Below are 16171 nucleotides of genomic sequence, written 5' to 3'. Positions count from 1 at the left end.
CAATTAAAACAGTTATGTAGATAACCTTTGACTCTCTTTCCTAATTCGTTGTTAACTGAACGTTCATACTATTGTCATCAATACTCCCGTTCCTAAAGCAAGGCAGAAAGTACAACATGGCGAGTCGACCCTACATTTAACACCAGAGCAAAAGGAATAAATCTGCATGTATGCATCTGAAAATAAGAAAGCAAGACATTGCAAATGTTTTCTCGCCTAAGTGAGGCATATACTGTTAATCAAAGGACAATTGGAGAGATTCTAATGGATAAAAACAAATGGCTTACCTTGATGGAACGGGTCAATTTGCTTAACCTGAAAAAGACTTGACGCAGTCTAAAATAAGTGACTTTTATAAACCACAGAAAAGAGAGTACGGTAAGACTGAGGTTGGTTTGTTTGTTTGTTTGTTTGTTTCTTTATGTGCAAGTTTTACCCAAATGAAGGCTGACTTAAACTAAAGTTTCAGTTTTGTAAACAGCAGAATTGTGTGTGTGTGTGTGTGTGTTTTTTTACTTTTTTGTTAGTGTTTGCCTGTACATATTCAACTTTTTTTTTTTTTAACTGCTTAAAAAAGAATGCTCTTGAGCTTAAATTGTTTTGTGAAATATAGATGGTGTTGTTCAATGGGGCATAGTATTGAGCAGGCTTTGTCGTGCCACAAACAGTAAAGTTCAAATGATCAGTAAGTATAAACTGTTCCTCAAAAGTAACCATGTATGTTTCATACAGATGGGAAAAGATTATAAAACATCACTAGAAGACCTACTGTTATGTTAAGAACTAGTACTGTAGTTTTAAACAATATTAATGTTTTATTAAAATGGCCTGGAGAGACTAATTGTATAACTAAAAAAATAAAATGTTTGCATTTATTGCAAACCTGGAAGTGTGTGTTTATTTTTATTTTTTTATCCCTCACTATAACCCCACCCTCGCTTATTGCCCTTTTTTGCCCATAGCCCTTACCAGGCGGTATAAAGAGGGTTGACTCTATATATATTTTGGGATGCATAGTTATAGAGAACCCACACAGTTGGTGTGTTTATACAGTGTATGTCACTATGGCAGCCTATTGCATTTCTACACAGTGGTTATGGTATATGGTCACTTGGCCACTTCATAAGGATATTTTGGGGGTGGTGGGGGCATCAAGATTGTAGGATGCGAGTCACAGAGCGCACTGTAGCCAGTGCCATTTGTCTCAGGGAGGGCTTCGAACACCGACCTTTCAAAATGTTACGCTGCTAAATCAACACCATGAATAACCTTTTTTCCATTATATCAGTGCAAAGTGGTCTTTATTATTGCTTTGTACTTAGTTACTTTGTATTATCCCCTGACTTGAAAATGTTCTTTTATTTTCTTTGTTGCAATGAGAAGTGATAACATGGGACTTTCAAAAAGCAATTCAATTGTTATGTTTAATTTAAATAAAACACACCAATTAGTAGTAGAGGCACATTATACTGTACATATTGTTCTAACAAAGCAGGAATGTGTTTGCATACTACATTATGGTGGTAGATAACTTCTTAATTCAACTGATTCGCAAGTATTGTATTTGTTTTAATATACACAAACGGGTAACCTTGGTGATGCTACTCAGCAGAAGCAATTCTTTTAACTTTTAGTCTCCTTTCTTTCTTTCTTTCTTTCTTTCTTTCTTTCTCTGTTCTGTTCCTGGGGCTTTAGTGGGTCGCAGGCCCCGCTCCCAAGCTGACGCCTGGTAACTGCTGTTCTGGCTTTGTGGGCAACAATAGTAAGCCAGTCCCCTGCCTGAGGCCTAGACAGGCCCGCAGAGAACAAAAGGGACTCTGAATCCAGGCACAGTGGGCAGCCGGTATGCAGGGAATAAAGCGGGTCATGGCACAATTTAAGAATATGAAGGGAGGACATCGCTGACTTTCAATCCATGCCAGTGAGTTGTCGGGTTGGAAGAATGGGATAAGATGAGACGGCTGTGGAGCTTGAGAGGAAGGGGTTACTGATTGTTCTGATTCATTTTACACCAACAGGGCAAGGGCCTGATGACAACTCCAGAAAACGCAATATTGTGTGCCCTTCAGAGGGGAGGGAGTAACTGATGTTTGAATATTTGTCTGACGGAAGAAAACCAATTTGGTGCAAGCCAGTCATCAGCCTCTACTTTAAAATGACTGACCTGGACCCTGCAGAATAGACTCCCTGACCAAATATAGTTTTATTTATTTATTCTGGCAGAGATCACAGGTTGGTGTAATATTATTCAGTAGTAGTTCGGTAAACTGTAACAGAAAATGTTACCTAAAATGTGGCCACTAACTTGTGTGGCCAACATTTTGTATAGGTTTACCTTTATCCTTGTGGTGGTTCTAGATGAGATGCATGTAAGATTAATTGTCGTTGGGGCAAAAAATAACTCTTTTTAAAGGGTTAAGAAGTTCTAGTTAAAAATGACTTAATCTTAAGCACTGCCAAAGGTTACAGTAGGTGGTGGCTTTACTTATAGACAATAAGTTACTTAAACTGAGCAATAAATACAGTGGCATTTCACAGGTGGCTGGTTTAAAAAGGTGACATCAGTGTTTTGCAGGATTTTCTCTGCAGTGTTTGTTTAGTGTCTCCTAATTTATACAAGTGCTTAATACTTTCAAATGGAAAAAGGATTGCTCAGCACGTGGTTTAATGTGGCACGAAGACTGTTGAATGATTTAATAATGAATAACCATGCCTGCAACAGAAAGCTTTAGCTAAGTTTTGTTGGTGGTGGTGTTCTTCTTATTTAATACACAAGGTAAAAGGGGGGAGTGTCTTTTTGAATTAGCAGGGTGTCTCATTTTCAGATTTAGTGGACTTGATTGCAAAACTACTTTAATATAGGCCTACTGGCAGCCTGAGGCAAGCTTGGTATTTCAAAGTTATTTTGATGTCGTTCTGCACCATGGCAGAAATCTTTTTGCAGAGCGTTTCTGTTTTTTATTAACTTGGAACGTATCTCTTTTTTTGTAATTAATTTCTCTTATTGCAGCCAAAGAACTTTACTGTACCTCACCCACCTTCTTACCTCGTTTTCTTTTACTGTAGAATGAAGTGCAGTAGGGCACAACAGCAGATTACAGTGCAGGGCTGGGTACTGTAATATTACACTAGTGGTTTGAGTTGTGGGTTTAAGAATATTTATAATGGGTTTCCTAAATCTATTGAAGTAATGGCTATACATTAATTAAAGGTAAGAAATTGAATAAGGCATGATGTATCACTGTGCAGTTTCCTTTAAGACCACAGATCTGCATCTCTGAGTTATAATCCAACTCAAAGTTAAAGCTTTGTTTCATTTCCTGCTATAGTGACGATCCATTGGAAGCGTCCTCTACAGTAATGTTTACAGTTGAGTACAGGAATCTGTGAGATTCTGGCTAACAGCTCAGTTGCTGCCTTTCTGAATGATCTTTTCAACTGCAGCATTCACCTTAATCCACCTCCGTCCTGCTCGGCACTTCACTGGGAAGAGAAGCGACCACCGCACGCACACGCACACACGCACGCACGCACACACGCACGCACGCACACACGCACACGCACACGCACACACGCACACACACCACACACGTACACACGCACGCACGCACACACACACGCGCACACACACCACACACACTGAACTGATTCTGTCCATCTTCTGCTGCTTTTTATCTAAAGCGGGACATCTGTATGTACTTGAACAAATTAACAATCGGTGATTTATGTTTTTTTTTTTTTTTTTCCTCATGTATTTATTGCATGTGTATTCATATTCAGATAATTTAGAAGCCAGTCATCTGTCCTGCATATAAATGGATTTTTGCTTTATGTACAATTTTGGTATAAAGTAGTAGAAAATTGTACAGTATGGTGTTCCAAAGAGTATTTTGTGAACACAAAAACATTACTGTATTGAATTGTCGGAGTACCTGCATTCAAAAATGTCTTTCTGACCCACTTTCAATATATTCTCTTTCATCTTGACAGAGCGCTAATCTAAAACAGTCTCTTCCAAATGCAGCTTTGATAATGTTTGTTTTTTCATTTGTTTTTTCATTTGACAGTTAAAGTTCTATTAACTTTAACTGGGCAGCAGTGTGGAGTAGTGGTTAGGGCTCTGGACTCTTGACCGGAAGGTTGTAGGTTCAATCCCCAGTGGGGGACACTGCTGTTGTACCCTTGAGCAAGGTACTTTACCTAGATTGCTCCAAAAAAAAAAACTGTATAAATGGGTAATTGTATGTGAAATAATGTTATTATTATTATTATTATTATTATTATTATTATTATTATTATTTATTTCTTAGCAGACGCCCTTATCCAGGGCGACTTACAATTGTTACAAGGTATCACATTATTTTTTTTTATACATTATTGATGTCTGTATAATGTGAAATAATGTATAATGTGATATCTTTTAACAATTGTAAGTCGCCCTGGATAAGGGCGTCTGCTAAGAAATAAATAATAATAAGAATAATAATAATAATATTAAAGTTGGTGACAGGGTTTGAATATACAGTGCACAGCAGTATGTTAAAACATACAGTACAGTAAATCCATCCCTGCATACTGTACAGTATAATGCCAGTGTTCTGTAAAGAAGTGCGAACAACCCCAGCTTTCAGTGTTTAAGAGCTGGGCATGTCAAATAAACATGCTTCCTATATCGTAATTAAATGAGGGTTGTGTGTGTGTTGGGTGGGGAAGTCTGGGATTTTTTTCTCAATTGTGTTGAACTCTGTTGTGTCTGACACAGCTGGGAAATAGGGAGTACTGCTGGCCCTTTGCTGTGCTTTGGGTATTGAATCTTGATGGTCGATTAGAGGTTAATGGGATAAAGTAAGGGGAGGGGGCTTACTCTGATTGGCTCCTTGGCCTTGGGTAGGCATTCTGGGATAGGAGCAGATGGCAGTAGGAGAGGGAGAGTGGCTCTTTTTTTGGCTTGCTCAGCTGTTGAGGGCATAAGGAGGAATAGGCAGGACCTTTTTTGGTTTAAAAAAAAAAAAAAAAAAATGCTGTATCCCTGTCTGATTTTTAAGCAGGCTATGTGAAAAGACTAATCTTAACCCAAAAAGCAGATGGTTGACAGCTAATCAGTACAAATTACTTTTAACAGCATACCCATTAGAAGAGGCTTGGCTGCAGTCACATAGCCATATTTGCACCTTGCACCCCCATGGGGGTTTTTACTCCTAGAAGCAGCTACTGAACAATGAAAGCGCATGGTTGAGGTTCTGTGCTAAACTCGCTTTGTGTACATGCCATTGGAGTGGATTGGTATTTCCCTTTTAAAATGGTCAAGCAGGTATGGATAAGTACTGTACACGCTCCTGTAGCTTTATCCATTTATATATAATCTACCTTTTCAAGTAGAATTTGTGGGTACATGCAGCTCCCTCCCTCCGCCCCCAATTAATTGAAATAAAAAACAAACAGTATCGCAAGACAGGGTGTTAATTGCACGCTTCAGCTCTCTATTGAGCCGGGGCGTCACTCTGAACGCAACAAAAGTAGGATGCTCTGAATGGAACCGACGGGCTTGGCTGGAGATGAGGAGAGCTCTTTATTTCTATCAGCGGCAGATGCCCCACTTCACTGGAGCATTGTCATGTGCAAAAAGAGTTCATGAGCCCAGCATCCTCTACAGCAGGCTCGGTCAGGAGCAGACAACTGTCAATTTCAGACCCGGTTGTGACCGTTTTTAATATTGAGGCCTAAGAGCTACTTTTGTTATACATTGCTGGAGGAAAGTGGAAAAACAACAAGCTTTCTACTGTACTCTGTACTACATGCCCTAATGTTAACAGGATTTAAACCCCCAACTTCACCCTGTTATGATCACAAGCGCACGTGATTTAAGTGCATGCAATCAGTACACATTATTTTTCTGCTCAGAATCAGAGTGCAACAGACAGTGAACACCCAGCCACCCTGTATCCACTTGCTAGAGAGGTGGGTGCTTAAGGTTTTAATTAATAAAATGGCATTCCAACAAATTGAGGTTTCTTTCTCAGTAAACACTCTTGCTGATCCACTACAGTATGTGCAGCCCATTGAAGCTGGTGCCTCAGTCAGGGAGGGGGCTCAAAAGCTTAGCTGAACTATGCATAAAAGAAAACAGACGTACTTGGAAATGCTGAACTGTTTAAAACCTGTGATATACATTTGCTTTATTAGGAGGCCTGTTCTACAATGTACGTACATGTGTACATATTTTATTGGATGTGTTTTTAAACCAGTTTTGTTTTTTCTTGTTTGCAAGTAGGAGAATTTATTCCCTAAAATAAAGTTACACAAGCCAGATTGTACAGCTGCCTTTTGATAGATTGCCAACCCCAGCAAGCTTCTCCAGAAATATTTCAAACATCACATACACACCAAGAAAGGAAAAAAAAAAAAAATCCTATTTCTTAAACTCAAACTTGCTTTCAACTCGGAGTTCTCTAGAGAGTAATATTGCAACATATACGGGTACCCCCTTTCCTTTCTTTCCTTTTATCAAAATGAAAACAGACATCATTCTAAACTCGCTTAATCACATTGGCCTGTGGTTTTGGCTCTGCTTAAAAGGGTTTGGCAGTAAATGGGGTGTGGGGGTCGGATTCCTTTAAAAAAAATCCTCTCGACCAGAACTCGTCTGGAAAAACCTTTTGTGGGATGTGGCAACTATACAGCAGGGTTTGTACCATTGTCTAGATGTTATGACCCTTTTCAGTCACATTTTAAAAGGTTGCAGTTCCAATTTATTTTATATGGGTCGCCAAGTAGTAGTTTTACTTAGCATACGAGTAGAAAAAAGACAATAACCACAGAGGTGCATCTCATCTGCGCACTTGGGGGTTGAAGGAAACCACAGGCTTAATCTAATGGCTCAGTGGGTACACAGTTGCCCGTGAGCAGACTGTGTCACAAGTTCCACTGCAAGCAACACCTTGTATGTTAAGCCCCATTCTGGTAGTGAAGTCCTTCGTGTTATTTTGCTCCTATCTGGGAGTCGGAAGATTTATTTTAATGTGACATTGTTTCCTTGAAGGTCTCATTGCAAATTATTTTATAACACCCTGTCTCTGAGACCTCCCCACTGTCAGAAGAGCAGTGTCTCTCCAGGCTCCACACTTCACACGCTCAATATACACACACAAAGGGTACCTGTGCCAGTGCTGCACAGGCAAAGTGCTTTCGTGAGAGCCTTCCCTGCAGTGCACAATGATTAAATATTTAAATACTAAATGCAAAATGTGCAGCAAAGCACTTGATTGGATACCATTGCTTTCGCTTTCCATCTTGCTTTCGCATTGTCAGGTTCTCAAATCTGAATGTGTTTTTCATGCTTCGTCCTATTTTAAATGTTCTTAAATGGTCTTAATTATACCCCTAACTAGTTAAGCACAACTGTAAAATAACTGTTTTTATTTTAGCACCAGTCTGCTTCTAAAATGAGATGCTAAAAAGAGGCTAAAAGCTGTCTTGTTACCAGAGTATAACTCCCTGGCTGTTTTACACAGTACTGTATATATTTAGCATGGACTGACCTATATACCATCTGAAAAAAAAACCAAAACAAACAAAAGTAAAATAACATGAGGATTTAAAGGACCAGCCTATAAACATTACTTTGAAGTACTGTGAATAAGGGAGCTCAGGTTTTTACTGGTGTGGGCTTGCCAGCTGTCCAAAAAGGTACAGTATGGTGCTCTGCTTTTGCTTTAGATTCTCCCTATGCTTTACTCCATACAGCCACTCTCCTCCTCATTGTGTTAATGACGGAAATGTTGACTTGTCTACTTTATTTGAAAGTGAAAATGTGTGTCCAGTACAGTACTAGTGTATTCACATACATTACCCACACAGTGCTTAATAGATCTTACTTCTCACATGGAAAATTCATTATGAAATGTAAAATTAAAAAGAGCAAAAAGCCCAGCTGGGATGGGTCTGGAATCTAACCTTTGCAAGGAGGTGGGGGTGAACCAGTAAAAGGTTCAAAGATGGCATGCCTCTGGAGACTGGGTCAGTGATAGTACAGATCAAGTTGTTGGCTTATGGCTCCTCTGGGAGTGATTTTAGCTCAGCTCAGCACAGCCTGTAGGGAATAGATACCCTACCAGTGTGTGACATTTGAAGGGATAGGGGGATGTTAGGTAACAGATCCTGGAAAGAATACAGCTGTGAGAGCGTCTGCTCCTGTAAGGCTAGGATGAGTGCATTTGCTCAGCTGTGTGCAGCATGCAGGGAAATGGTTGGTGATGTGATAACCAGCATGAAGCGCAGTAAAGATTGGATTACACAGGCTGGCTTTTTCTTTTTCTTCCTTCCATGGGTTGCCTTGACAATAAACTATTTAATGTTAGTTTTTGACTTGTTTGAATAGTGTGCTGCTAGTATTTTTGCATTTGTGGACCTATGGCATCTGAGCACAGATTTTAAAACCTGGCAAACTTTATACCAAGTCTAAGGCATTGATATTTGAGTGTATATGTTTGAGTGTATATGTTTTACAGTCTCGGAATTCTAAAACTCCATGAACAGGTCGGATTCATTCTTGTTTAATATTGTTAATATATAACCATGTAGCTGGACAAGAAATACACTTCCTTCTTACTCAATTCATTTTATTTACAGCAACAAATGTTTACGCATGTAAACCATACATACTGTATATAAACTGAACTGAGTAATTGTGCTAATTCTGCAGCATGTATATTTTTGCAGCTTTAACATGAAATAAGTGAATTATTGCTTGCCAGCAAACATTTCGTGTTTCACTATATCAACGCACCATATCGTTGATGTTGTAACCTTACTTTCTAATCCCCCCTGTATTTAATTTACTATCATTTTCTGTCTATGCACAGTAAATAGTTTGTGTTTTAGAATATACAAAGTTAAAAAAATGAAATATTGAACCCGATTTTGTGTTGCAGGTTTCCATCTGAGTGGCACAGTGACGGAGCCAGCATCCCAGTCGGACCCGGAGACCGTGTACAAAGTGGCCATCAGCTTCGACCGCTGCAAAATCACCTCTGTCACGTGCGGCTGTGGGAACAAAGACATTTTCTACTGCGCCCATGTGGTGGCGCTCTCGCTCTACCGGATCCGTAAGCCGGACCAGGTCAAACTGCGTCTTCCCATCTCAGAGACCCTTTTCCAAATGAACAGGGACCAGCTGCAAAAATTTGTACAGTATTTAATCGCCGCGCATCACACAGAGGTCCTTCCCACTGCACAGAAACTGGCAGACGAGATTCTGTCGTCTAATTCGGAAATCAACCAAGTTCATGGTAAAAATATTAATACAAATATTATTGCTGTTTGCTCATCATACCTAGTTCTTATGAACTGCTGCAACGCAGCTGTTTATTGTTACACAACAGAAAACAATGGTTTCATTTTGGCAGAGGTACCTTTTATGTTTCTGAACTTAGCCTGTGTACTATTAGTTAGTTGCTGCTTATTCTGCCAAATGGCCTGATTTGTACCTAAATATTTACTTTCCAGTGATTTTGTAAAGGAAATGAAGTCCTGTAACAGCTGCTATAGATAGCCACATGTTTTGTCTTGAGTACTGGGTGTGTGTTGAGGGTGTAGAACCCCCTTCCCTGTGTGCGTTTATGGTTTATATTTAAAACACCCTCTACTGGCATATGCTTTTCAACATTTCCATGTCCAACATGTGGGCATTGCCAGATGTCTAGGACACACGCAATATATACCTGCTGCAGATTACAAGCATCGGAGAAAATAAACAAAGTTTCCAAACCACTAAATCCCATCTGTAGAAAGAATAGCCAACCTTTTTTGCCTATTTTACTAAAATGGAATTAAACGCAAAAGTGAACGGTCTTGTTTGTAGTATTGTACACAGGTATTTGAATTGCCACTTGCTAATCATTAGCAGATACAGCAATACACAATTAAAGTCCTATTAAATATTGCCTTTGCAGTGAGGCAGATCTTTTATTTGTACGCAGTTCTTTATCCAAATACAGGAAATATATCTCTATCAAAGTCTTAAAAAGCATTGACTTTAACAGTAAAATTAAAATGGAAATGTATTGTAAACATATCCCTCATACCTGGAACTGTTCTTAGAATTAAGAAACAGCAGGTCTTATTACAACAAATGTCCTAAAACAGCACTTCCTCCTGTAGTATTTAGTGATGTTAATAAGGGAGTGGGATTCATGTACTGTAGTTAAAGGTGCTACTGAGTCCCACTCTGAGTCATTAAAATAGACCCCTACTTTCTTTAAAAGCGTTGAGAGTACTGTGTTTCATATACATTAGATTTCACAACTTACTATATCCACAGTATAGTGTCTGTCTTTTAAAGATTGATTCATTGTGTATGTCAAGGGATCATTTTTTTTTTGTGATTTAAGATTTAGCATTCTGAAGCCAAGCCAGTGTCTTTTGAAAACTGATATATATTCTGCAGTTTCCCACTCGGATTTAACAAATGTGTGGGTTTTTTTTGTTTTTTTTTAGGGGTCACGAGAGAATACAAAATAGTTTCTGATTGACGGTTTTATGCGAGTTTACTGTAGACAGTTGAGTTTTTAGCAGATCTGTCACAAAGCCATTTTTGAGCTCTGATAACTAACCTTGTGAAAGGTGGAAACCCCAAAGGAGGGATCAGTGGATTTGTTTGCAGGAGTGAGTGCTTTTATTGGGGATGATTGTCACCAGGCATCCTAATTTAAGTCTTGCATGCTAAATTAATTGATAACATGTTTTGTAACAATTGGAGGCTGTGCCGAAAAAAATGTTTTTCTGTTTTGTATAAAATAAAAAAAGCTACTGCACTAAAAAGAAACTGAGCTTTTGGTTCTAATTTGCAATATTAACTCCTTTAGTGGAGCCAAAGCTCAGGAAATCTATCCAAATTGGGTGGCAGTATAGAAGTAGTTTTTCATAAGATAATCTTGGCTTGCTGTACGATGGAGACATTGGGCATTTTTTGTCTTTTTGGGGAATATTTCCATTGCACCAAAGCCATCCAGTAGTTTGTAGCCTTGGACTCCTTGGAGAAGCATTGTGAGAGCTTTTAAGCCCACAAAGCGTTCAACATGTCTGACAGTCCAGTGTTTCCACACCCCATTATGCTGAGGTGTTGTCTCTGCAGGTGAAAATGAAACCTGTGACCTACTTATTTGTACTGCCTTTGTACTGTTGCATATATGTTGTGTAAAAAAAAAAAAAAAAAAAAAATACACAACCTGTTCTTTTTGTATTGATTTTGTTGACTGTAAAAACACTAAATGTTCTCTGGGCAGATGGGTTTTCAACAATTGTGTTGACCCCTACATGCATTACTTTGGGATGTCAAGGTGGCTGAACACCTGATGTAAAGTATTAGCTTGTTTTTAAAATGGTATAACAGGGACTATATGAATCAATGCAGTTTGGCATTGAATTGATTGTGACTGGTTTGGCTTTCTATTCAGGTGCTCCGGACCCCACAGCTGGAGCCAGTATCAACGATGAGAACTGCTGGCACCTGGATGAGGAGCAGGTGAGGGAGCAGGTCAAGCAGTTCCTGTCCCAGGGAGGCTACTACGGGTCGGGGAAGCAGCTCAACTCCATGTTTGCCAAGGTACACACACACTGGGGGTTTCTTTCCACACTCATCAGGTGCCCTCTTAATCACTGTGATGGGCTGCAAAATCTATTTGATCTTTTATTCAGAAAAAAGCATGAGGAGTGTTGTGTTCAGATCTCTTACTGCCTTATAGTTATCCAATCCTTTGCCTTAAGGCCATGGCTTGTACTTCAAAATGTGTGCAACCTACATGGAGCCTCTCTTGTGCAGGTGTTGTGCAGTCGGCTGCTTATATTTATTTCAAGTTGCTACTTTAAAAAAAAAAAAAAAAAAAAAAAGGGGGGTGGTTGGTCCTGAGTGGCGCATCGCAGGTTCAAGATCGCAGGTTCGAATCCAGGCTATGTCATTGCTGACCGGGACAGGGGGTTCCTAGGGGGCGGCGCTCAATTGGTCGAGCGCCGCCCTGGGAGGGAGGGATTAGGTCGGCAGGGCAATCCAGGGTTCACCGCTCACCAGCAACCCGCTCATCTGCAGTGGAGCCATTCAGATCTGCGTTGTCCTCCGGCACTATGGGTCTGGTGGCTTCGCTGTGGATCCGCAGTATGAAAAATGATGGATTGGCAGGAACACGTTTCGGAGGACGCGTGTTTCAGCCTCCGTTTCCTGAGTTGCCGGGGGGTTGCAGCAGTGAACCGGGATAAAAATAATAATTGGGCATTCCAAATTGGGGAGTAAACCGGGGTAAAAAAACATTGGCGACAACTAAATAAAAATAAACAAATAAATAATTGATTGAAAGCCAAATTGCACCTTCCTACTTGTTGCCTGGAAATTAAATATCTGTGGTGTCTGTCAAGCCATCCCAGATCATGGAGGCATGGATAACCTGTTTTTAAACTGCGTGTGTGTGAGAGAGAATAAACTTTTAGAAAGTACTTTTAAATAAAGCATTTAAACTGGAGCAGCTGCATGTTCCCAGACTCAATTTTTTTCCTCTGGCTCAGCAGGTGCGAGAGATGCTAAGGATGCGGGATTCAAACGGCGCACGGATGCTGACCTTAATAACAGAACAGTTCATGGCAGACCCACGGCTGTCTCTATGGAGGCAACAGGGAACTGGTATGACAGAGAAATGCAGACAGCTGTGGGATGAGTTGGGTAAGGAAAACTACTGTCAGTCACCGTTGCTTAGAAATAGTGCTGCACATCAAGTTCACTTTACCTGGAGCTACCAACACTCCTATCAGACATTTCATTTAGCTTAGCTGAGCCTTGTCTCTTATTTATATAAATGATTTATTACATCTTGATTGTTATTGCATTATTCCTGCATTCCTTAATTATTGTGTACGCATACATTGACTGCCGAGACCCTATTGTGGAATGAGGACCTTTGTAAGTCTGGTGTGATGGCTAATCAGACTGGTGTTAAAGCAAGTTTTTAATAGAAATACAGATGAATACATGCGGATCCAGCCATCTGTTGCCTGGAGAGTGAAACATGACATTCAGCCTGTATTGCTATTTTCCATTGCCTCAGTGCAGGACTTAATGATGCCAAACAATCCACATACGCTGCTGCCACTTCTGCTGCTGATAGCAGTTTGTTTCACTTTTTGGTTTTAACATTTTGTTTTAACATTTTGTGTTCATCATAAGATTTGCTTACAGGAAGCATATAAGCAACGATGGCAGCAATAGTAGTAATTAATGCTAGTCCTGCCATGTTTATTTTATTACAGTAATTCAATGTTTTGAAGCTTATGTGTCCAGTCCGTAGCTTTTTCTGGTACAAAAAGGAAGCAGTATATTGGTTTTGGGTTAGTGCAGAAAAGTAACAGGTCAATGGTGGGCGCTGGCCTATAGCTCACAGATTCACTTTCTGTTCAGGTGCTTTATGGGTCTGTATTGTGCTGAACCCACACTGCAAAACCGATGAGAAGTCCTACTGGCTCAGGCAGCTGAAGAAGTGGAGTGACATGGACGTGTGTCCTCTTGAGGACGGCAACTACGGGAGCGAGTTACCAAACATTACCAATGCCCTACCGCAGAGCTCCAACCTCAACCAAGGTGAGCTCTGCCACCTGCTTCTATCACATGCATATACACATTTACATACAGAGCTTACAGTTCCTTCACACATTATTGTGTATGCATGGTGTAGCCCAAGTATTTACATACAGTATATCAACGCTATACTTATGATTCCCTATGACTGTAAAGTGCCAGTGGTCCGTGCAATTTCTTACCACCCTAATTTGCAGCAGTAACAATACAAGCCATGGGAAACTGGATTGCCAGTGGGAGAACCTTTTTGAGAGTGTTCAGAAATTAAATAACTTTTTTTTAAACACATCATCATATTATATTTAGCAGTATATTCCCATGGCTGTCTTGTCATATGCATTTTTAATTTAAGCAAACAGAAAATCACGTTTAATAGGTTTTAAGTGCTTCATTAGTGCAAAAAATAAACCTGCACACACCGTGATGAAACTGCAGCAGTTTGAACCTTCTAGTTCTCCTGAAAATGTCTCTAATTGAAACTCCTGTAGATCTCGCGTGCTCCTTCCATCTGCTGCTCTCTAATTGGTCTACAGTGTATATGTTCGGCAGACTGAGGAAGAGTGGGGGTAGAAAGGGTAACACGAATGAAGATTCTCGCTCTCTTCTGGGTGCAATTAGCAACTTCTGAAGGTGCCCCTGCACCAAACCACCCCCCACCCCCATTCCGCTCACGTCAGCTGGGGTTTGGGAGACCCTCTGAGCTGATGACAGCCTTGGCAGCTGAGAGCCAGAGAGGGGCAAAGGGCTTAGGCATGCATTGAGTTCACTTTAATTGCTTCAGTGTGTCTCTCTAATGTGTGACCAATGTACACACTGACCCTGTAATGAGATATTTTTAAATGTCAATAAGTTAACCTTACTATATTTGCCTGCTTTGACACCCTGTCCCTAAATTTTATTTTGAGGGTAAAATGTCAGCAAACCTCGCACTTGCGTTAAAACAAAGTGTGGATTTTTTTTTTTTAAAGTAGAACTGATAGTGACAATTAATTGTTTCATCCACACCTTATAATGTAAATAAAGGTCTGTTAAAATTCTGGTGTCAGGACCTTTTTAAATGATAAAAGAAAGCCACATGAGTCTCCTGGTGACTTCTCTTCTCCTAAAGTGCTGTCCTTGGTGTTTGTTTTCCTGTAAGTTTTTAGTCGTAGCTCCACACAACTCCTTTCTTATGTCTTGTCTTCCCAGAATGCCAGGCCTGTTTGTCACTTTTTTTTTCCTGTTCACTTCTCCCTGCAGACTCCTTAGCGAGGCCAAGGAGGACTGTCTTCACAAGAGCAATGGAGGCCTGTGATCTGCACTGGCAAGACAGCCACCTGCAGAGGATAATCAGCAGTGATTTCTACATGTCGCCCACTTACCAGCGAGAAGGGGAGAGCCTGCTCTTCACCTCCCAGGGGCTGCCGCTCTGGCTGGGTAAGGAGGCAGGGAGTAACTCGCCCATGACCACAGGCTTTGAGTTGTGGGTGTTCTCTTTGCAAAACATACCCTTTTCATGCTTGGCAACCCCATACGGGATAGATACAAAAAACACTCCTAGTCTTTATCTGGGGACATAGATGGCTATTTTCAGTATTTCATGCATGAAAGGGTTAATAACTTCATTGTTAAATGTCTGAAAAACCCTGCTGCCTTGTGCGATAGTACGTCTCATTCTTCATGTCTTCTAGATACAAAGTTTTATATATTGTCACTAGTAAATCTTTCTCAAAACCTGTACAATAAGATGGTACGTTTCTTTTATTATACTCTAGTTTGCAATTGAAAAATCACTAGTGGTCTGAGCCCTGTTTTCTGTTGTTCGGGAAGATGCTTCTGCAGGCTTTGATGCACACACCTTTCCATTTCTAACATGCAGTTATGTACCATGCTGTGGATTCACCCTTGAGCTGTCATGCCTCACTGGCTTCTGCATCAGAATGAGTGTGTAAGCTTTTCATTAGCAAATAGTGGGGCAGGGCTTTAGTGAGATTATTGTGCCCATTGTGTTACCTACAAGTTACACATTCGGCATGTATGAAATGTCTTAATAGTGAAATTTGTATTTTGTTCAGTGAAAGGGGTATTATACATTTTGACCCGAGGAATATTAGAATAACAAAAAAGCCAGGAGAGCTGCGTTTTAACCGGTAAAAATCAAATCACAGCGTCTACTTGTGATGTATTTTATAGTAACCAGGATTCCTGTTTTTTTTAAATTTACATTTATTACTTTTGAATTTGCACACAGATACAGTACTTTACTTTTTTTATTTATTTATTTTAAAACATGTATTCAGGGGAAAATAAAAATAAAATAAAATTGAACAAAAAATAAATAAATAAAAAGAAATGCAGCAAAAATGTACCACACATGTAATCCTAATCAATCATTGTGACAGGTAAAAGTAATGAGAGTTGGGTTCAGATTAAAGAAAAAGGGAAAAGAGTAAAAAGAGAGGTATAAATCCATGGGAGTATAGTCTAGTCTAATTTAAAACTCATTCAATCTGCTCTCTCAAAATGTAATTCCATAAGGAGATCGTATGCAAGTTTTTCAGGAGGCATTGTCTCAGA

At 39.9% G+C, this 16171-nt stretch overlaps 1 protein-coding gene across 1 annotated transcript in view; it reads left to right on the top strand.

Annotated features, from left to right (window-relative positions):
- The window catches only part of LOC117412260 (zinc finger SWIM domain-containing protein 5-like), a 51554-nt gene that overhangs the window by 26403 nt on the left and 8980 nt on the right, over nt 1–16171 (top strand). The window contains exons 2-6 of the mRNA XM_034020475.3: nt 8931–9287; nt 11454–11602; nt 12556–12706; nt 13439–13618; nt 14855–15031. Coding sequence (XP_033876366.1) covers nt 8931–9287; nt 11454–11602; nt 12556–12706; nt 13439–13618; nt 14855–15031 — 1014 coding nt within the window. The remainder of the gene's footprint in view (nt 1–8930; nt 9288–11453; nt 11603–12555; nt 12707–13438; nt 13619–14854; nt 15032–16171) is intronic.

This window comes from Acipenser ruthenus, chromosome 10, assembly GCF_902713425.1.
Source record: "Acipenser ruthenus chromosome 10, fAciRut3.2 maternal haplotype, whole genome shotgun sequence".
NCBI lineage: Eukaryota > Metazoa > Chordata > Actinopteri > Acipenseriformes > Acipenseridae > Acipenser > Acipenser ruthenus.
Note: the sequence above shows the minus strand (reverse complement) of the source record. Positions and strands in the feature narration are given on the sequence as shown.